General features: G+C 37.6%; 1 protein-coding gene across 1 annotated transcript in view; it reads right to left on the reverse strand.

Moving 5' to 3' along the window:
- Positions 1–382: 382 nt before the first annotated feature.
- Positions 383–23,945, reverse strand: part of RGS7 (regulator of G-protein signaling 7) — a 49,667-nt gene continuing 26,104 nt past the window's right edge. Inside the window, exons 6-14 of the mRNA XM_010281416.1 lie at positions 18,115–18,189; positions 16,935–17,033; positions 16,138–16,199; positions 14,567–14,677; positions 13,957–14,082; positions 6,033–6,219; positions 2,598–2,687; positions 1,283–1,336; positions 383–457 (exon numbers count right to left, since the gene is read on the reverse strand). Coding sequence (XP_010279718.1) covers positions 383–457; positions 1,283–1,336; positions 2,598–2,687; positions 6,033–6,219; positions 13,957–14,082; positions 14,567–14,677; positions 16,138–16,199; positions 16,935–17,033; positions 18,115–18,189 — 879 coding nt within the window. The remainder of the gene's footprint in view (positions 458–1,282; positions 1,337–2,597; positions 2,688–6,032; positions 6,220–13,956; positions 14,083–14,566; positions 14,678–16,137; positions 16,200–16,934; positions 17,034–18,114; positions 18,190–23,945) is intronic.

Below are 23,945 nucleotides of genomic sequence, written 5' to 3' on the forward strand. Positions count from 1 at the left end.
TAAAGAATTACAGTTTTGTTTTAACATGTGAGATATTCCCACAGCCTCACAAAACTTTGTTCTTTCACTGCATTTATTTCTTTTTTTTTTGATCACTAGAAAGTATATATATATATATTTTAAATACTTGAGGAAATACTCTTGAGCCTCATTGTATGGGAGGCAGTTTCTGAGAACTGCTTCTCCTTCTCTAGAAACTAAAAAACAAAAACCATGGTCTTTGCTGAAAGCTCTCATATTTTTCATTTCAACGCACATAGCTCCACTAACCAGGTCACAGAAAAAGCCACGGACGCACACGCACACACAGCAGCATCACCTGCACAATTCAACAGACAATGCAGACAAACTTGAGTATAATCCAAGATCTTTCTACCTCTTTTCATAACAGGTTAGTGCTCGCCCTCAGTGTTGGTGTACAGTTTTTATGGCATGGGAAAATAGGGATGTTTCTGCCCTACAAAAATAAATGCGTTGAATGCTTTAGTTTGAACTTTCACAATGTTAAAAAAAAATTCCAAAGAAACTGGATAAGTAAAAAGAATCTCACATATCAAGAAATCAGTGGATCTTTTGGCAGGTGGCAAGACAATGCCCACAGCAAATTTACCAGCTTTAATTCTTTTACCTTCATGAAATAGCTTTCGAAAATTATATATTAAAAAAAAAAATCAGTTCTTGTAGTCCATTACCAAAATGAAATCCCAATTCAACCCTTGCTCATCATCAGCATGAATTCTTTGATCCTGAAGAAGCTGTGCTAGACATTAAGGAAGATGGGGAAATTATTGTTGTTTATTTTTCCCTGTGTCCAATTGAAAAAAAAAATGGGACAAACACTTTTGTAGTAAAATGAAAAGGAGACAGGAAGGAAATCCAATGTATTCAAACTGTGTTAGACATAGTATTTTGGGAGGCACCAGAAAAAGGAACAACATCAAGCAGGTTTTCACAGGTTCTTTACTACAATTAAAAAAAAAAACACAAACCACCAAACAAAAAAAGTGAATAATTTCATGCTTCCTGTTGCCAAAATCGTGGCTCCCAAAGGTTCATTCCTCCATGTGTGACTACTGACATCAGTGGAAAAGGGACTAGGGAGGAGGGGTTGTAATGAAAGCACATTATAAAGCTGTCATTTCTAGGAAGATTCACAAACTGTGATAAATACACTTTTAACTGTCAGGTTAGAGAAGCAAAAAGGAAAGGCAGGGATCGGGGGGGAGGAGGGGGAGAAGGATGTCCCATCAGATTTACTAGTCTTCCGAGGCAACAAACTTACCACATTGCGTGTGAATTTCTCAAAAGATGTTCGACGATCCAGTGTGTTTTCCAACTTAAATTTAAAATAAAAAAAAAGAAACAAAAAGAAAAAGGAGGGGAAAAAGAAAAGCAAGAAAACATGGAGTAGAAAAGAAGGATCGATGAAACAATGGACTGCAAAACAAAGTTTGTATAAATCAGGAAGCAAACACAAGTATGAAGCTGCAATGGGACTCTGCAAAACAGGGCATGTGCAAAGTAGATATAGTATTTGAAAAAAATAATTTTTCATGGGGATCAAACTGGTTTGATTTAAAAGAAAAACTGAAAATAAAAAGAAATAATGAAGTGCACATCTTGTGTTAATGAACTGACATTCACAAACTTAAGGACTTCACACGGACAGTTGTAGCTTTCTGGTATTTTCAACATCTCTCTCTATATTGGATCTTCAGAAATCAATGTTTGAACAGAAAACAAAATCACACAGTACTTTCATATAATTTTAGCTTGTCATTATAAACAATAGAATGCTGTGGTGTTAATAACTACCTTGTTCTGGTAACGATCGGGGCCCTGATTTTGCAAGGCACCGGGTTCCCAGCTGATTCTAGGAGATCGCTATTTATAGAGCCCACTAATAAAATTATTTATCATTATAGAAATATGCATTGCACAAGCTGCTCCACATACTCTGGGCTGTGTCTATTCAGAACTCATTCCATAATCTGGACTTTGCTAAGCAAGTATTACATACCAAGACATGAGCCTCTGTTTGCAAGGTGTGACATGATCAGTCCTTCAAGTCAGATTCCTAGCCTACTCAAAACTATTGATGTAATAATAGGGAAAGAAACAGAATTAGGAAGTCCCTCTATTTATAGTTGAAATTAGAAGTTATTCGTATGAATAAGATTGTTTCTAAACACATTCTGTAGCTTTTATAGGTGGAATAAAGAGAACAACAAATATTACATAAGCAAACTTGCAAACATGAAAGACTATTCTTCTGGGATTTTATTTTATTTTTTTTAATGTATTTGTAAAGCACTTTGCAGTTTAAGGTGCTTCATAACAGAGAAAACAGTACAATATGGGATGTAAAAATAAAAATAAGTTTTGCTAGATTAACTTATTGAAACATGCCCGCATGCAGGATATATACACATATATGTATATTGAACTCCTGTGTGTATGTGACCCTCCAAACACGCCAAGCTGGTCACCTACCAGATATCCAGCTGCACTGGCACAGGGGAGAGAAGACTGAGTATTGTTGCAAACATAACCACCGCTTTGCACAGTGGCAAGACAAAGGCAAGATGGACCAATACCTTTTTCTTGGCCTGTAGCAGCTCCTGGTAGGCACTGGATCGTATAAAACGAGGATAAGAATCACTTTTCATCAGTTTGTAAATGTGCTCCTGAAAGGGAAAGAAGGAGCTGTTACTCCCGTGAAAGAAGACGGGTGAAAGGGGAGGCAGGCACACAGGTTTCGGCTGCGGAAGGTACACCAGCTAGCGCTATTCTGAGTAGGGCGTCTTCAGGGAGAGCAGGTTGCAGTTCTGAAGCCAAGGCTGTCGTGCTCCGTACTCTTAAAGCAGAAATCCCACCTGCTTGTTACGTATAAAGAACACAACACATCTTTCTTTAATTTTCAGTCCCTATTTCCACTATGGAATTATTTTTCTAAGACTTTATAACTGAGTCCTAGCTTAAGATCCAGTTCCAAACCTCCCTTACATTAGTCAGTTTAGCTAAGTGACTAAATCTGGAGCTGTGGATCCTTCCTCATCAGATTTTCTGAATTAGTTTCTGGAGATGCTTTTCTGACTTCAAAGGCTGGGAAAAGGTACTAAGTTTCTAATTCAGTGCCACAAATAAGTGATTAAGTTAGGGAGGATATCCCCTGGCTACTCTTGGAAACATCCCTTGACAGATGTTTATTCTGAATCCAGCTGACAATATAAGAAGGAAAATACATATGCAAATTGCAAAACAGTTCCAGGCTCATCTAATTTCCAAGATATTTATTCTTCAGGGGCATATGAAAATTTGGAAATCCTTACCCAGAAAACGAATGATACAGGCAGTTTATAGAGCTTTCCTTTTTGGAGCATTCTCATTGCTGTAAAATATGAAAACCTAAAAATCTATGATGTAGGACACTTTATAATTCCAGGTCTAGTTATAAAGTTAGAAAAAAGATTTGTAGAAAATGCAATCAGAATAGGAAATACTATCACAAAAAATATTTTAAAAAAATCCACTGAATTGTGTTAGTTATTTTTGTTTTATTTTTTACTCAAAACCTGCCTTTTACTATAGGAAATTTGCAGCACAGCAATCAGGAAACAGCAAATAAAGTGTAAAATAAATACTGTTTCTCAGCTTGGTACTGCATAAAATTAGGCAATAGAAAAAAACCCCAACAAACCAGCTTGTTTGAAAATTATGGAAAGGTGAAATTAAAGCTGATTTTAAATTTTGATTGTATTAGAAACTCTAGAAATTATTCAAAGTACTTTTCATTGTATTTCTTTCACTAAGCTAAGCAGAGAAATTCTAAATTCAGAACTTAGGCTGCTTAATTTGGAGAATTTTTATTCCACTCAGTTTCTACAAAAGGAGCTAATGCAGCCAACAGAGAGCAGAAAGGACTCTGCTCCTGTTGTACATATCAGTGGTGATGGGCATTACAATGTTATTTCTGTGCAAAAACCAACCCTGTAAAAGCAAGACTAAATTAAGCTGACCCTGACCCTAATTGTTAATGTACATATTAGTCAGAAACTGAGGCTGGATGTTATTGAGCACAATCGGTCTATTTTCACTTATGCATCACTCTCATTTGACGTAGAGTTCCACGGTGCCATCTTTCAAGTCCAGAAATCTTTTCAAAACATTTTTAACAACAATTAAATGACCTGCCGACTGCCAGAATGACTTGTAAGTGGTCTCTTTCCCAACTGGCAGGCCGTAAAGAGCCTGTTGCAGAGGCAGAGCCCTACACCTGACAAAACCCTGCCTCTTCATGTGGGGCACTCTGTAAAGGGCCTAAAGCTTCAAGTCAGAAGGTGGCAGGTACAGTCTGCCACCTTTCCCCAGAGAAACGGAGGCTTCCAGATTCAAGTTGTATGCTCAACCGGATCAAATAAGCAGAGGTCTGACAGGAGGAAAAATCCTGCTTGCATAGAGACTGAATACTCCACGTCTTTCATAAACGAAGGGGGAAAAAAGAGAAGAGAGATCTGGAAGTAAAATAGTGTTGAGATTTTACACCTATTTAAAAAAAAAAAAAAAGGATACTGGCAAGGAGTTGAATTGTCCTTTACTTACTCAACTGCAGAGACATATTTTTTTAAACACTTAATTTTGCTAGATTGTTTATTTGTGTAACTTATGTCTTTGCTATATACTGCATTCCTAAATCTCCTGGGGGTCAGCAGATGCAAGCAAAACCTGTGTGTTTGGCTTAATGCAGAGCACTTCAAAAGAGAGGGTATGATATAGTATCTAGTGAAAACTTTATTATATAGACTATTTTATTATATAGACTAGCATCATAGGTTGCTAGTCTCATAACAGCAAAATGAAAAGCTAGTAGAATTATTCCTCCTCCTATTTAGGGCAGAGGCACTTTCCTCACACTAGAAAGCCCCAATTTAATTCCCTTCTCTCCTTTGTGGGACTTGCAGTAGCATCTCCTGACTCCCAAGATGATGACCTAATAATCAAGCTGTAGGAGATTCTGCAGGGATATGATCTCAATCTCTCCTTTTGACACCATTTCACTTTACATTAATAATTAAATTTTCATCACTGATGAAAAAGGGAGGATGGTACTGGTTCTACTACTTTTGCTGTCAAATCAGTTCTTTTCTGTCGCTTTTCTCAGAAGTCTGCAAAGATGAAATATTAAGTTATAAGCCACATGAATTGTCCCATTTAATACAGAAATACTTGTTTTTTCTTCTAAGGAAAACCAAGATTTGTATTTTACCTTTTTTTTTTTTTAATTTTTACTTCCAATCTCAAAAATATAAGGATTTTCACAAATCTAGCTCTGGTCAAACATATCTTTTGATGATGGTATTCAAACTTTGTCTAAATCAGACCCCAAAAAGCCAAATAAGACATTTACAGACTGTTCTTTACTGCTGTAACACTGAATATTGAAGTGCAAATCTTTAGTATTCTTTGCCCAATGTTCTGTAGATAGTAGTTTAATAAGGTATAGAATATACAGCAGCTGTGAAATGTGATACTTCTGCACAAGCTGTTACAAAATGTTGTTTCTCACATGGGTCAAATTCTTTTCATTATGGGAATCTATGACTCCTATAAATGATAACAACACTTTTGGACATGCATTGAGAGAGTAGCCTGTGTCAAGGGAAGTCTTTCAGAGACAGATCTCAAGAACTAGAAATCAATGTGTGTGTGTGTGGAGGATGCTTTTCTCTTAATGTAACTGAATAATAAAATTAAGAAAACAGGAACATGAAAATATCATTTTCACTACACTATATGCTTTGCAACTTGAAGCCCACTTGAAGACTCTCTATCAAACACAGAAGTTTCATGAAAAGCTTTAGTAATTCATAGGTCTCATGAAAGAAAAAATGTTACCCATTTGCATTACCAAAATGGCATTTTAGGAAACAGAGCATTACCATTTAATTCCCAAATATAATGTATCTTATGTACATAGATCTCACTAGCCAATATTCTATTTCAAATGTCTCTAAACAGGATTGGAAACTGACCTGAGCGTCTTCAAATGTGTATCTTCCAGGGTCCTTTACATTCTGAGTGGTTTTGTCGTAACTTTTTGAATCTAGATTGATAGCGCTGGGTGCACCTGGAGCAAGAAATTCTTGCCAGATTTCTTGGACGCGAGCAGGAACTTCACGGATAGGCCTCTTCTTCAGGTCTTCTACTGCTAACCAGAACCTATGGCACAATATAGCATCTTGACTTCCAACTCAGTATAATCATTAATGAAGTGCTTATACTCTTCTTTGCTCTTAAAAAAAAAAGAAGTAACTGAAGTTTTAATCCAAAACATGCTAAAGTAAGAAAAAACTGTGATTTTATGTTGGGATCAGCATTCTGGTATACCATCTCAGGCAAACAATCCACTTTAAGAAGCAACTATTACAAGCCTCTTCATGAGATGGGTGGGAAATCCTTCATTATTTATGTGTGGGTAACTTGCTTAGGGGAAGGTTTCCATTTAAATGGAATCAAACAGAGATTTCATTTCACCTGAACTACAAGGCTAGTATCTCTTATAAATGTGTTGCTTTTTGACATTCTTTCAAAAGCTAATAAGAACTTATGTTCTTGCTATCTAGATGAATCTCTGAGTCCTGCTAAACTATAAACTGTGTAATGTAATTTTATTACTATTACTCCACAAATCATGTAAAACTGGGAAAGCATTTGTTTTGCCTGCTGTAATTTAATTTCTTTCTTCAGCATTGCATTTCTATGCATATTTTTACTAGAATGCTGAATGGAAATGCCCATTCTTTCTTCTTTTCTGCTGCTGAGCAAACCAACATTGGGCAGCCACAGACAGTACAGGCCAGTTCATTGTGCCCTGTCACTCAGACTGGAGCAGGATCACTAAAAAGGTCTTGAGCACTTTGTGATTACAGCTAGCTAGCTATAAGCTTTGACATTCACTTTTCATTTGCTGTTATGATTGCTTTGTCATTATTTCTTCTATCAGTCTTCAGAGTCTCTCACTGCACAAAATAATTCGAAATTCAACTAGGATCCCATGCTTAGACATGGTGAAGACCACTTAGTTCCCCCGCCACCTTGCCTGAGAGCTCAACAAAAGTTTGACTTTGTTAAATATGCAATACATACCATCACAACTTTTTGTTTTTGTTTTGACACAGCTGATCCTATGAAACAGATAAGTTGAACCTTGAAGTGAGTTAACTGTGAAATAAGTTGGATTTTACGAGGCTGACAAGTAACTTGAGAGCACCTTTAAAAATTTGGTTCCACTGCGCTTACACTGTGAGGTCAAACTGAGCTCTCTCAGCTTAGTGAAACAGGGATGGGACAGGGGAGAGAAACAGTAGAATTGTACTCAGACCCCCCAAGAAAGAAAAATTATACTACCCTCAATCCAAATTCTAATATAGTTATTGAAACAACTCTTAAAGAGGTGATAGCAAAGCATAGCAAAGAAAACCTTACGGTATTCCTCCTATAAGACATTCTTCACTTGAGATGATTTACCTTCCAGGAAGCAATTAGTTCTTCATAGTTCTGTTTTGCAACTCCTTTGTAGCACAAATAGAAGGACTCTGTACTCGTTTCTCACAAGCCATTATGGTCAGCTTCACTCTACTGAGATGACTATTTTAGGTATTTCTACACCCTTCAATTTCCAGAGTATCTCAGCACAATCTTTCTGTATATTGATCCCTTCTCCAAAAGACAGAGAAGTAATATTGTCCCAGTTTTGCAAATCCATTAATAACGTAATAATGTACAGTGGTTTCTCCAAGGTCACAAAGGGAGTCTGTGCCAACAGAAGAACTTCAGTTTCAAAAATTCTGGGTAGCATCACTTATCTCTATGAACTGCAGTGTGAATCGAACATAGATCTGCAAAGAGCCTGGGGACGTATCCCGAGGATCTGATGGCAATGCAGTAAGAATAGAGGCCTCATAACTCACATTTAAAAACTGCACAGCTCACAAACTCTAATTCAGTTCACTCTATCAAATTTGGGCAACCTACTTTGGTTTCCCTAAGCTGCTTTCGATATTTGCATTTAAAAGTGTATATCCTGCAGTGCTAACTCCTTCAAATGCATCTTCTGGCACTGACTGATTACTCATGTGTATCGAAGTCAGGTAAGGAATAGGAAAATGAAAGGGAAGGATGTTCTTTGTAAACACACATTTTCTATCACCCTGCAGACATCCTGAGGATCTAGCTCAAAGCCGTCACATTCTTGTTTGTTCCATTATATCCTGCCAATACCTCTGGAAGTCACCACAAACATGCCTCAGGATGCTATTTTCTTTTCCAAGTAAACAGTTTCGATATAGTAGGTTATACTCAATTATGGGGAAATAGATGGGAGATAAATTTAGCTTCTTTGAGGAAACATTCAGCTTCCAGCATAGAATAGGCAAGCTGTATAGACACATCCTTACAGGTTGAACACCAGCTCTTTCACAGATTAATTTTATTCTACCCTTCTAACATTAGCATTCAAAGACTCTATTTAAAATGTGAGGTTCTAAATATAGAAACCTCCATAAAAGTGGGAAGAAAATGCTGATTTCTGTGGTATGTTATGTCTAGGGTACTTACTTCATGGCCAACACACATTTTAACATTTTAATTTACTTATCTTTCAAGAAAAAATGCCTGCCCTCCTCCCACAGAGAGTTAAAGTCAAATATGCAAAGTTAAGAAATGCCAAAAATAAGGCTTCCACCTCTTGCATTTTCAAAAATAACTTCTCTGAATATTCCATGGCAACCAATAGCACAGATCAAGTTGAAATGGAGTCTACAAGACCTCAGCATAGGGTGAGCTCCCTGTCGCCTTTTACAGCTCTCTGTCTCGTGAGCTGTGAGCAGAGCAAGGGAAGACTCCTGCAGCAAACAGCATGCAGTCTGCAACAGTAAATATGTGCAAGGGCAGGAGAAGGAAGAGGGGGAACCTGACTGTATTTTGTGGACAATGTTATACAGAGACTTAGTGCTACTTCGTGGAAGGAACTTGAGCTCACTCTCTCTGCCCTTGGATGAAACTCTGTATCTCCTCTTGGCGGAGGTTTGCTTTTGCCATGGAGACCCTCTCTAGAAGATGCTCAGTACTGTTTAAACAGAGACCTGAGCAGCTGGGTGTAAACCTCGCGGCTGTCTTCTGTCCCAGCATTTGGGCTGCCACACGCTGGATCACGTGCCAGACGTATAGCTGAGTGAGAGTCTATTGCATATGATAGTCATACATCCAGCCACATGACACGGTAAGACACATGTTGCAAGACATCTGGGGATTATGTAGTCTAGCTGGATTACTTTCAAAGTGAGGGTGGCCTTGCCAGATAAATAGCACAGCTGCAACATGGATTCTGACCCATTAATTGACCTAAATGTCAGATGCAGCCATTAGCAGATCCCAGATCAAGCTAATCAGTTAAATTTAGCACATAGGAACACAGAGTGAGAGAAAGGCTGCAGTGGTTCTCCACTAAGTGTGTGAGGTTTAAGCAGGGTATGGAGACAGTGAAGTGGGAATTACATGGTCTTTGCACCCAGTGCATGTGACAGAACTTTCACAATTTTCAGCAAAAGCAAACAAAAACCTTAACAAACTCCATGGAGAAAATCAGCTAATATTTTTCTAGGGGCAGGAAAGACTACACTGATTCTTGGAGTCCACCTTTTTTCCAAGTACAACTTCAAGCTTCAAAATGTAGTAGTGCTAAAGGTCTTAAGAAAATGACAGAGAAAACCATTAAATCTCGTAAGTAGTTCTTTCTCATCTAATCTGCAGAAATGGCAACATTGCTGGGACTTGAAGTTTAAGCTTGAATCTAAGTGAGAAATAAAGCACAGGCAATTTCAGCCTTGAGGATTAAATTTCAGTCAAATTATCGGCACCCAAGACAGGTTCTCATAATGAACCATATGAAGGATAAACATTACCAGTCCCCATACTGTGCGGGAAAGTGTCATTACCAACACTGTTCAGACTTGCAGGACAGACATCAAGGACAGTTAATCAGTGTTCGAACTTCCTAACATGCAGAACTCTCTTCTCCACCATCAGTGAAGACAGAAATATGTTCCATTTAAAGTAATCAGGAGTGATGATCAGTAATAAAGAGCAAAAAAGTGTAAGTGAAACAGGCTGGATTAAAAAGAAAATATAACCTTTTGCACCATTCTCCCTCTTCTCTAGTAAAAACACTTTTATGGTGTTATTAAAAAAATAACCATAACCACTGAACTAAGTTAAACATAAAATTAAGCACTATGACTGAAACAGTTTGTAGGCAACACTGCAAATTAGTTGTCTATATGCGGGGGTTTATTTATTTTTTCTAGAGGACATAATTGAAGCTTCTATCTCCAGTATAGAACATTTCTACAACAACTTAAATGGATGAGTCCAAAATAAACACTTCACAAAATCTCAGCTTGCAGGAGGATAGTCAGAGAAAAATTATGGAGAGAACACTTCTAAATCTAGCTAACTCCTCAGTCCCTCTCTTCTTTTTCTGGACAACCAGAACTCAAAGCTCCTTTTTGCTATTTACTCACACATCATGGAAGCTAATAAATGAATCAAAAGAAGAGGCAAGGGGTCCAGCGGCTTTCCTTCTGTGCATCATGGAAGATGTCCTGTCGCCACTTCACTAACCTAGTGGGCTTTTGCCATCTTAGCACCACCTGGGAAATCACACCTACTGCAATACTGCATAATGACTTGGACAGACTTTCAGGTTGGCAGGCCTGAAAGCCTTTGGATCTTTACAGGCTGCAATTTCTACAAAACAACCACTTGGGAGCAAACGTACAGTCAGCATATGAATATATATTTCCAAAGAATTCTGCAGCATGACAGACAAAGGAAGGATATGGAGAGGAATGAGGATTTTCTACACAGATGAAAGAAATTAGCTGCCCAGGTGCCATATTGCCGTAAGATTCATTTCACTATCTCTTTGAAAAGTCCTTTTTCAGTGCTTGGACAGCCTTGTGACCAAGCTCAGTAGTGTTGGATCATGCTGCCTTGTGAATTTCAAACAATGGTCACCATTTTTGTAATAGACAGTGGGAATTTTATAAATGTATTGTCCAAATCATATGTTACTTTAGCTATTTGTTTTGTGTAGTGAGCAGTATGCAAAGTGATCCCTCCAAAAAATCTACATGGTAACAAGAGATTACAAGTCACAGCCTGTGTTAGGTGAACGTAGAATCCACCCTGGGTGTTAGCAAACTGCAATCACACTGTGATTGGGGAAGGTACCACACTGCCAGGACTGCTTAGACAGTTTTATTCCTTTGCTGCACTTTACAACACCCCTTTAGGGAGTGACATACTATTAATCCTAATTTACAGGCAAAGAAAAAAAGCACAGAGATACAGAATAAGACGGCAAAACCTGGTTGCATTCCTGATCATTGCACAATTCTTAGTTTTAACTCACAGCTCATTTCTTCATCCCTGTTCTGTTGCTTAAGACAGGATCTATATCCACTAAATGAGATTCTCAGACAGCTTAGACACTCTCAGTCTAGGTTAATGAAACAGTAACACTGGGACTTTTAGCTACATAAAATAATCCCACATCCCACTTGCATAGAAACGGTGTATCTGATAGACTTATCATTTCACATTTCTGGCATTTCTTTCACCAAAGTGAGGTATAAGACTTTTAATCAATGAATACTGAATCTGTCATGTCTGCAATCCCTTGCTGTATCCTGTGTACTGCACTTGGTAGCTTGAATCCAGGGTCTCAGCTGTCCATCCCACTGTAGGTTTGATGGTGTTTATTGTAAATTTTATCATTATTAGATCTGTAAAAGGATAAGAGCCAGCTATTGACTTGAGTTCACTTTGTTGCAGTGGGAAAATGTGGATGGAAATAAATCTTTTTCTCATGGTGGCTGTCAAATCCCAAAATAACCACCCCCAAAAAAACAAATTGCCACAGTGCGGTTCACAGGTGAGCAAAGAAATTGATGGTCTTTTAAATTTAATGTTTATTCAGCAGTAATGTATGAAACCATCAAGCTTTACATTTCTGTTACGGAGTTCTATAACATGTTGACTCCCATACACAACAAGCTTTACAAATTCATGCTTTCTAACCTGACTTTACTGTGTCAGCCTAATGGTGCATTGATTTCCCCACAGTTTGAGAATTCATAAACATAATTCTGAGCTTGTGAGACAGTTTTCCTTCAGTTAATCATCACAGAGAGCACCTTTTTAGTGCAAGTTTGATCCCCTGCCCAGTCCTTCCCAGGGACGGCCTTTAAGCTCATATTTTATAATACCAATATAAGAATCAGGAGAGACAGAAGAGTAGATGGCATGTCAAGGAATCATCTCTGAACAAATTTCTCTAGGGAATTTTTCTGGATCAGTCACTTGCAGTTTGCCTGTGGTTAGTGTTGTAAATAGGATTAGAAGAAAGAGCTAGGGATTATGCGGGTAACAGTCTCGTTGGCAGAGAGACAAATTAATCACAGAATAGCATAGAAACTGCAGCACACACTGGGCTGGATAGGTTTATGTTTGAACAGCTGCTCTCCATAAGGAATTACCAGGATGCTCTTTAAATAAAAAAAATTATTTTCCTTTTCTTGGTATTATTCAGATTTTTAAAATTTAATTCTACCACTTGGATTTTTTAATAAGAAAAATCTGTATCTGTCACTAATAAAGTTATCAACATACACATACAGGTCAGGCCATATTTCCATGGGAATAACAGCAGAAAAATCAATTGGAAAATATCATAAGGTCTAGAGTATCTAATATACATTTGTGATGTAAAATTCAATGTTTGAATATGAACATGATCAGCAACTTAGAGAAGTGCATCTCCAGTTGCTCTGCTGACAAACTTAAATTATCAAAGAGGTATGTGCAATTACTCAGCATTTATGAATCATCACCATAAAATGCCTCTTGTAAGATGTTACATAAATGTAACTCTAGTATGAAAGGCTATGCTGCACCACTTTGGAGTATGAACTGGCATAGAAAAAAAAGTAGTTTAGGATTTTTCTGAGTTCTAAAATGTGTGCAAACAGGATTTTATACTCCTTATGCTATTGATGAATGGGAAGTGATATAGATGATATCTGACAAGAGGATGGAATAAAGAGAAAAATATGTTGTACATGCTTTTGTACTCTGTGCAGTTTGACTTGTCTATAGAAAGGCTGTTACTAATCCCTCTCAAATGATTCTTACTGACATATGACTTCCTTAGAACAGCAACAACAAAACATGTTATTAGCCAATGGATGGACTATAATTTTTTAAAATCAGATAATTGTTCTCCCTCACTTAAAATTAATTCTGTATATATTCTGTAAAATTATTTAAGCTTCATACACTAGCAGAAGCTTCCTATTTTGCAGCTAGTGAGGAATTTAAGAGCTAGTTGTCCCACTACTTCTGTTGTGTCAGATCCATGAATACAATCTTGGTGGAGATTCTCAAAAGACCAATGATCTCCAGAAACCTGACCAACAGTGCAAATCTTAGAATTTTACTTTTAAAGCTTTTGTTTATTTTTTAATAAATTATCTTTTTTAATTTTACTCTTCTCATAATATTGAAATTTGTAAAAGATACTGAACAGGCTTTGAATGGGTCAATGTTTTAAACCTGCTTAATAAAATGAGCCAAGAGAAAAGCTCTTACATGGGTAGTTTGACTGAAAGTCGGACATGAATGGGAAAATATGCTTCATGTGAATCTCTGCTAACTATATCAGTCTTTCCCTCAGCCTGAATATGGGAGTAGGCAGCAATGTGCATGAATGGATTCTGAAAGGTAAGACAGAGGAAAATTTTTGGAGCGATCAAAAAATGAAAAGAAAGGTATCAGACCAAAAAAACTGCCAATGTATCTTACAAGCTATTAAAAAATAAAGTCCCTCTCATTTACCTTAAATTTTCTGAACTGAATTCTGACTCCAGGAATTTGAGAAACTGCTCTCTTCCCACAGGGTCTTTCAAAGCTTCATCCATGCCAAACCCCCATCGTTTCACCCTCTGCTGTCCTGGCTCTTTGCTATAGAAGGAAAAACAACAGAATCCAGAATCAGCAATACTTCAGTATTCTAATACTCTGTGTTCATAATTTAGACTAAATCTTAAAGCTCAACCACAGATTTCTCACCTTCCAGATTGCTCATATTTTTTGCAATGTTCAGAGATGAGCAACTAGGCTGTTAGTACTTATGCAGGATGAAGGTGATACGCATGCATTTACACAGAAGAATAAGGACTTCCAACTAGGAAATGGTATCAGATTTTAAAAGGTGTCTTTTTTCCCCACACTGGAAGCCTAGAAACAAGTTACTGTAACTTTTTACACAGGTTTATTAATCCATAGTTCTGTCCATCTTACGAAACTGTAGAGCTGGAAAGCCCAAAAGGATAGTGCATTGCCCTTCTGCCTCAGTATTTTGCTGCAATACCTGTCTGAAATCTTCACGTTTCAAGAAAAGCCTGTTATACCACCTTATCCCAAAAGAAGAAATAAAATTATATACCTTGCCTCCAGTTCCCAGAAAGTGGTGTCATCTGATATCCAAGGGTTAGAGGGATCAGGGGGCACAAGAAAAGGATCATATTCCAAATACTGCTCTGTATAAGCTAATAGGCTAGGAAAACAAAAGAAACAAACATTATATCAGGAGGTGAGGAAACCTGATCAGGTTACCCCAGTTAACAGGTTACCTTGCATCAACTGAACCATGGTAACTGGGTGTGCACACACTCAGAAGTCAGCTACAAGCTCAGGCTAAAATAGATTTGCTCAAGCCTTTTGAAAGCGGACCTCTGAAGGAGGAGGGGTGGGAGCTGAAATAAAATAAACTGCAAAGTTCCCTAATACTTCCACATAGCTCCTTTTAGGGCTCCTTCAGGCACTAATAAATTAAATCCAACAACCTCTTCCATGCACATTTGCTTTCATAAAGGAACATGTTTTATACCCCTCTCGTTTTAATTATCAGTTCCTTTAAAATCTGTTCTAAAATACTGCACGCTGCACGCTATTAAGGTCATATTTATTGGCCCTGCAGTTTCTAGGACTCCTTTTTTCCTCTTATAAATACAGTTAATATTTTTATTATTTCCTAATCAAATGGCACTACTTCCAGGTTTATTGCTTTCCCAAAAAAACTTTTTTCTCCCAAATTCTTTGTTATTCATGAATTGGTCTCACTCAGTTGAACACACTAAAAACTTTGCTTGCATTCTGGTAATATACATCTCCCATGCCATTATTCCTACTTTCTGTTTCCTTTTGCTTCATAATTATTGAAAAATTACTGACAGGTGAGAACAAATATTCTTTCTTTTCACCCCTATTTATATTATATTTAGTCTGCATTCCATTTTTACTCTTCAGCAAACATAAATTCTTAACCTGTTCTCTTTATAAATACATATTTATATGTGTTTGTGTCTATGTACACATACACATATAAGTAGACACACATGCACAAACGTATATGAGAGGATGAAGAACCATTTGTATTTGGCTTAGTTTTCTTTACTAAGTCTTACACAGCTCGATTTTCTGCAATTTTCTCTACCTCTGTATTTGATGTGCAAGATAGAGCATTCCTTTTCTCTATCTCTTCTTTACCTAAGCTGTAGTTAGTCTTTCTGAGGGCCTTTTTGTTTTCTTTGCTTTCTGGCCCCTTCCTGACAAATTTTGGTCACTTTGTTCAAGCATCGAGCTCCGCACCCAGTCCACTCCGCCAAGAGTTCCCTTGCTTTGTCAGTGATTGCCCTTCTGAAATATCAAAACAGTAACCCCAGACCTATTTCCATTTAGCCTCCCTGCCAATGCAAGGTGAAACTTGTGACCACTTGGTCAGAAGCTCTTTCAGTGACTCTTGGGTTTATCAGAAATAAGGGAATGTCTGGGTCATCTTTTATCAATAAAAGAACTTCATACATAAAAGGATCCCATATAAAGTAAACACTCCTCAGTTATTTCTATGACACCTGAGCTCCCTTGCGTCTCTTTCTTTGAAGATATTTCATATTGACATTTTCCCAATAGTTATCAGTCTAACTGAAAAAACAGAAGATGTGACAATATACTTACCTCTCTGCAACCTTTGACATTTTTAATCTATGTCTGTCTAACTGCATTTGCCAGTGCTTAATCTGCAAGAAAGGAAGTCAAAGAGTGTTGTGAGTAATTTGTTGCCTGACTCTATTTCCATAACTTTTTTAGTAGGGTTGTAGTTTAACCTTAATTTATCCTAGGGCACAGAAAAGAAATATAACTGAGTTGAAACAACATTTCACCAGTGTAGTTTTAACATAAATGGAATTTTCCATCAAAGAGAAAAGATCACACAGAGACAAAAAAAAGGACCCAATGTAACATTTTCCCTAAAGATTCATCAACAGAAATACAATCAGCCTTTTTTAAGATTTTTGAAGATATTCACTAGTTCTTCAGACATTTACCTTCTCCCAGTTCTTACACCTCAGGAAAGAATAATGAAGCATAAACAGGAGATAAATGTGTGAACCCATACATGCATACACAGAGAGGTAAGTATACCCCCAAGCCTCAAATCAGTGTTGAAGAGCAAGTTGTCAACTGCTAAAGGGGCCCATGGGCTTAGCTATGCAAAGAACCCACTAACTGGCCTGCTGCTAACTGCCTTCAACTGTTTAATGCAAGATACAAAAAATGTCAGGTTTTGTCTCATTAGTTTTATTTGAAGTTACATACCTAAATCCGTATATCCTGAAACAAGGAAAAGGTTTACTAAATATTTTCTAACTCTGTTCTGAACATAACATTCCCAGTTATGCCAATTTTTGGTTTAATACCTACTTTCCTAAAAAGTTCATTTAAAAGTACATGTTTATAGTGATTTTTCAAACCTCTTGGTGTAGTTCATCTTCTGTGGGTGGCTTAGTCTCTGGTACTGGTGTGTGAGTAGGGCTGTGACTTCGAATGTCATTTTGCAAGCCATAGACAGACTACACAAAAAATATGGAAAAATGATAGTTGCTTTCAGACAATGCTTTCTACACATACCCATAGTAACTGTGACGTTTTAGCACAGCATGCTCAAGAAGATAGCCAAGATCATCTTTTTCTAAAGAAGCTGCAAATAAGCCATGCACTCAGATAAAATTGTGCTTCTATACCATGGAGTGAAATAAAGACTCCTAAAACCCCACAATTTCATAATGCCATAGAACACAAGATCTACTTTTTTACGTCACTATATTAACGGCATAGTAAACATGGGGGATGACAGCGAAAGGCAGCTATTACAGTAAGTAGAGATGACCAATAGGAAAAGAAGAAACAGTATCCTGAAAAGTAGACTATCACAATGGGTTATTTGGATGACTCACAAATTTGCAACTACTGCTTGGTAAATTACACTAATCTGGACCTCTCACTACCATAAATAAACTACCCTAAAACTTTTTCTAAATACATGTTCCTTTTTAAAACACATTTTGCCATGGCTTGACATGAAAATATACCTCAAAGGAGTACTTTAAAGCTGGAGTCAATCTGCATTATTATGATACAAAGGATTTGAAAGGAAGTGTTGTTCCAATCCATACACATATACCTAGAGAACTTACACTGTCCATGTCTGGATCCTAGTTTAGATGAAGCTAATTCATCATTTGGGGCATAATTGTAAACTAGAGACAATTATGACAATCTTTTCATTAAGATCAGCACAAGAAGAACTGCTGTTATACTGTACACTGCATTTTAAATTTATTTTTCCTTAATTACTGACAGAAATATTTTAACATGTTTATTCAATCTACTAAACAACATCAATAAAGCATGCAAAAATGAATTTTATTTTCATATTCTCTATGTATTTCTCCAAAGCCTTTCTTATGTGGTAGCATTTACTTACTATTAGCAAATTTGTAATAATAATTTGTTTAAGAGCTTATGAAATAATAACATACATTCATATATTTGTTCTTCGCAGCCGCAAGAAAAAAGTGTTTTAAGAAACCATGGAACTTCATGCTATAAATTACCTCCACCTCCTGTTTTTGATATAAAAACAGTACTTGCCTTTCTTGTTTTATGTGGATTTCTCATTCTTGAAGATTTTTTAATATCGACTTCAGTCGTGTTTACACATCCAGGCTATTAAAAGAGAAAGAAAGGAAAGCACAAGGATAAAATCTGCAAAGAAACTCCATACTATTCTCATTGAGATACTCCTCTTCAGTTTGTAAGGCTAAGAAAAGAAATCACCAGAGGCATTGTACTGGGTCTGGCTGAGATGGAGTTTTCCCCACAGCAGCCCTCCTAGCGCTGAGTTTTGTATCGGTAGCTAGAACGGTGTTGATAACACACCAGTGATTTGGCCACAGCTGGGCAGTGCCCGCACAGCATCCAGGCTGCCTCTCCAACATGCCCCCCTCACCAGCAGGCTGGGGGTGGGCAAGATCCTGGGAGGGGACACAGCCAGGACCCAAACTGACCAAAGGGATAGTCCACACCATATGACATCAGCTCAGCAATAAAAGCTAAGAGGAAAGGGGGCAGGGGGCATTCATTACTATGACATTTGTCTCCTGGAGCAATGGCTAGGCGTACTGAAGCCCTGCTTCCTGGGAAGTGGCTGGACATCACTTGCTGGTGGGAAGTAGAGAATAACCCTTTTGTTTTCCCTTGCTTCCATGTGGCCTTTGCTTTTGCTTTATTAAACTCCCTTTATCTTGACCCACAAGATTTTTCCATCTTATTTTCTCCCACCCTGTCCTGCTGAGGACAGGAGTGATAAAGCGGCTCAGTGGGCACCTGGCATCCAGCCAAGGTCAACCCACCACAGGCATATAACTACTTGATGTCCTTCTATAATAGTGTCTAAAACCTAAATAATATATAGTCTAAGAAAACATCTCAAGTACCATTTTGTCTGGCTTATTGTAAGAAAGAATCTTTTGCTATTCAGCCTTGTTTGCTGGACCCTATGATGGTTTTTAGGACAAGTCTTACTGTATATCTTTATGCTGAAAGTCGTGAAAGCAATGTACAGAGGAGCAGAAAATATCCAAATGCATATTATAAGACACACTTGCAGGACAGGTACAATTAGTAAATTGATATTTGGTAATTTTGGAGTGAGACTCCAAGACTGAAGACCACATGCTTAGAGCTCATGACAGCATGAATTTGAAATAAAATAAATTCTCAAGATAAAAGGCTAACCTGAAGACTGGCAGTCTAAACAGAATGACTCTCAATACATCTGGTTTGGCCTTCAAAGATTCATTCTCGCAACTCTGTAGAATCCCAAAGGTCACAAGTCCTCTAGTTTCTTCTAATTCATCTTTCTTTGACACTTCTTTCTAAGCACCAGTTCCGTGCAGAAATTACTTCTTTACCCATTGCTGGAAACAGCTAATAATAAGTAAGTGTTATGCTCTTGGGTGAGTTTTACCTATTGATTCCAGAGAGCTTGCATTTGCCACTGAGAGTGGGAAGTACAAAATCTGCTCTCTAGTAGAAGCAGGTTTTTAGTGAAAGTAGGTTTGTGTTGTTTTTTTTTTGATGGGAGTAGCTAGATGTAGAATTTACTTGCCCGACAACCAAGCTGGAGTTATTATCACACTAAGGATACAAGCTTTGTCTTCTTATCATAACGTAAAATGCTTGATGTGCCTGTAAATCTTCACGGACAAAAATTTTAAATATTTCTTATCTAGGCAGAGCCAAGAAACAAAACATTTAATTAAACAGGCCAATGGTACTTTGCTTCTGGAAAATGTTTTAAATAACAGACTGATTTTTTTATCCAATATGATTTTTAAATTAATAAATAAGTTTTTATTTTAAATACATTAATGTGTGTTTGAACATAAACATACTGTATAAACAGTTCCTCATCACAAAAAATAAAAATAGACACTGATAATATTCTCAAGACTGCATCTGACATGCTTATTGAGCTAGAGTTGGGAAGACACACTCTGTGTTTGTGAATAAAATCGGTAGTTTTTAAACTCAGAGTAACTTGTAACTCCCAAAGACAATGACAGGTTGAAAAATACAAAATTCTGCATGGTGGTCAATTTAAAGGCAGAAAGCAATTTCACAAGGCAGGATACTGAGATATAAAGTTAAAAAGAAAACAATTCATGTACTTCAGGATTATGGCAGCAGCTGGCAGAGAACAAATATTTTAACAATATCTACTGCCCTTAAATGCAACCATTTGAATAGCAGGCACACTTACATAAGGCACAAACTGTTATTCGCTGAGGTTTCAGTTATGGTTTGTTAAAAACATGCCCCAAAAATGGAAAGGGAAACAAACAAACAAGCAAACAAAAAGGGCATAAACCTCATCTGAAGCCTCTTATTTTCAAAAATTTCTAGTCCACCAGCAGTAAATTGGTATGAAGGGATCGAGCACCTTGCCCAGATAACGTACATGCCAGAGCTGCGCAGATTGATGCGAGGGACACAACAAGAAATTCTGGGAGATTTTTAGGAATGAAACAAAGGCAAAGCTTTTGCTGGCTGGAAAGAGACCCAACCCAGTACTGACCTTCTACAGCATCTAGTGGATTCTTACTGACACCCGGCTGTTTAAAACCTCTCACACTGAAGTAAAGCTGCTGTGGCACACTTCACTCACGAGGGGCTGTGAGGGCAGACACGGGACCAAGGTGTGACTGAAAGGAAGCCGGTAGGAGAGCAGCAGCAGGAAGGTACAGGCAGGGAAACATCAGGAAGCTTCAGTGCTAAAGGGAAGGCAGCTAAAGGGTATACCACTACTCTGACAACCTGGGGTAACAACAGGAGTTTAAGAAACGTATGACTACCACTGCGCAATACTGTTCTCGGAAGTTGATTCAAATAATATCACTGGAAGTACCTAATGTCGTCGGGGCCACAATTCATGTTTTCTTCTCAACTGAAGAGTATTTATTAACATGATACTTGATATGAGATGGGATTTATTGTTTCTCTGGTGCTGCCACGCTTTGTCTGTCAATTTTCAAGAATAAATATCAAATCTTTTCAAATAAAACAAACACAAAAGCTTGTATTATTTGAACATTTTGCTAAAATAACTCAGTCTTTGTGGGAAAACCTTTGCTGGACAACATTTCATTTTATTCCTATGCCCCCATTAACATAGTAAGTATGTGTTTGGATACAATTACATCCAGCTGTGTTTTCTTTTTGTGTTGCTTTTTTAACTGGACTACCATAGTTCAAATACTGAGATGCCTATCAGAGTCCTCTGCTGCAAGATTCCCATTTAGTATGTAGTATATAATTTGCATACTAATACTGTAAATAGTTTTCAAACAGATTTCCTGGAAGACATGAAACCTCTTCTATATGTGTAAATAGAATGCTTATTCCTTTCAGGACTAATATTCTGTATGAAAACAGTTCCCCCTCCACACACACAGAGGAAAGTCTTGCGACCTTGTTGAAATTGTCATACAGCAAGATCATAACCAGGGTAGAATTTGGCCCTCATCTGCTTTTAAATAGCTGGCTGAAAAACTGTCATATATTCAAAGGAAACTTAGTTTCTTTTCATCCATCTGTTAGCATGCCCTTATCTCAAAGTACAAATGTCATTGAATTAATTTACAGCAAAGGACATGCCAGTACCGTCATGGCAAATTCATTGTTGAGATAAATGGATGCAGATAAATAATATAAAAAAACATATATCGAAGATTTTTTAATCCCTACTTCAATTATTGGACAATGACATTAGTACGAATTCCAAGGAGCACAACTTTCTACTGATGCTGTCTAGGAGGCTGCATAATAGGATCCTGCCAAGAAACACAGTGGAAGGAGGAAGCCTCCTCTGCAAGGAAAGGGAGTCCAGGAACTCCAGGTCCAAGAACTTACATGCTTGCATCTGGCTACAGCCAACATTCGAAAACAGCAACCACCTGAGAGCATGTTTAGTTAAAAACAATCCACTTGATATTCATAATCTTTCCCTGATAACTGTGGCAACAGTGAATTAATTAATTAAGCCCTTGTAATAGTGCTAACCTAACAGTGAATTAATTTTTTGACACCTGTAGCAAGTCTTTGGAAGAATTTGTTGTTTACATCAAATGACATGCTTTAGCCATGGCACATTTCCATCCAAACAGTGCAGAATATGTAATATTTGCAGTCTGTTTGCTGTGCGAAGTTGCACACTCCAAGGGCCTGGCTACATAGCCAATTGCTATGTAGATCTATTGCCATAGATCAATTGCTATCAATACCATTTTGTGTAAAAAGCTGTTTGCTATGATGTAATTCTAATAATCCTCAACAGAAAGTAAATTGTTTATAATGATGTCATTTGTGTTTTGATTTTTTTTTTCTTTCTAAAAGAATATGGCAACTTAACTGTGTGTCCACTTAAGCCAGAATAACCAGAAGTTTTCTTGTGTCTGAGACGAATACACCCGTGTATGTGGGAGGGAATAAGCTCATGCATTGCAATAGGCTGGGAACAGTCTCTCTGTATTGCTTGTCTGTAGAAAACGATCTGAGGGAGAAGCTGAACGCGAGTCAGCAGTATACTCTTGCAGCAATGCAGACAAACCTCAAACCCAGCTGCATTAGTACTAGCACAGCCAGCAGGCAAAGGAAGTGGTTATTTGTTTCTACATGACATCATGAGGATACACCTGGGATACCAAGACTAGTTTTGGGCCCCACAAACAACATAAGAAATACGTTCAAAACAGAAAAGTCCAGTAGATGAACAGACTTTTTTCTGCTTGCAAAAGGGGAGAGCTAACTGCTGTCTTCTGCTGCCTATAGGAGGCTTTTAAGAGCTAGACCTGTTCTAGAGATGCACCAGGAAAGGACAGGAGACAGTAGCCAGAAATTGCTGTAAAGGAAATTCCAGTTGGCTATAAAGAAATGTTCTTCATAATAAAAGGAAGAAGTTGCTTCATAGAGGCTGTGGAATCTCCATCCTTGGTGATTTTCAAAGCTTGTTTAACCAAAGGCCTGGACAATCTTATTCAACTCAGATGTTTGCACTGCTTTGAGCAGGAGGTTGGACTAGAGGACGTCCAGAGGTCCCTCTCAGCCTACATTTCTGTGGTACAGTCTATGATCTTCACAAGCGGCAGGATTGAAATTCAAATAAACCACCCTACAGAACACTCCAATCAAGTATTCATGGCAGTGTGAAATTCATCACCCTGCCTTCCCCTCACCACAACAGCAGAATGGAAAGACAAGACTGGTGTTTGCTTCCTTACTGCTGCCCCTGCCCTCTGGCAGCCTGCGGCACACATCCTCAACCTGTACAAACAAACCTAGTGATGATTTAAGGAAATGTAATTTCACAGCCTCTTCAGCTAAAAGCATATAGGTGCTATTTAAAATAATTACCTCATTTCAATATGCACACCCATAAATTCAGGGTGCATTAAAACAGTAAATATTTAGGCAGATTGATTCACATCCCTTACACAATTTCATGGCATTTCAGTGTCAATACACTATGAAATCAATCCTTTTATTTGTTTCGCAAGCATGGGCTAACTTCAAAAGTTTAATTGCAAAATACTAAATTTCAAGATCTCCAGGCTTTCAAAGTTTGAACACTATAAATTTAAATCATGGACATGGATACAAACATGACAGATCTTCGCTTCCACTTGGAAAAGATAAAGTCAGACATACAAACATAAAGACAAAGCAGAGATTGAAAGCTGTCTCCTACATTATTTTTAATAGAAAACTATCACAAATATAGTAAGCTTAAAATTTGAAATTTCCTGAGTGTCAAATGTTAGTGTTGCCTTCTGCAACAATCTTTTCTATTTCTGTCATTTTTCTAGTAAAGGGGTCTTTTAACCCTTAACAGTCACTATTCATATCACTCACTTCTAAAGTAG

The sequence above is a fragment of the Phaethon lepturus genome, unplaced genomic scaffold (assembly GCF_000687285.1).
Source record: "Phaethon lepturus isolate BGI_N335 unplaced genomic scaffold, ASM68728v1 scaffold7032, whole genome shotgun sequence".
Taxonomy (NCBI): Eukaryota; Metazoa; Chordata; class Aves; order Phaethontiformes; family Phaethontidae; genus Phaethon; species Phaethon lepturus.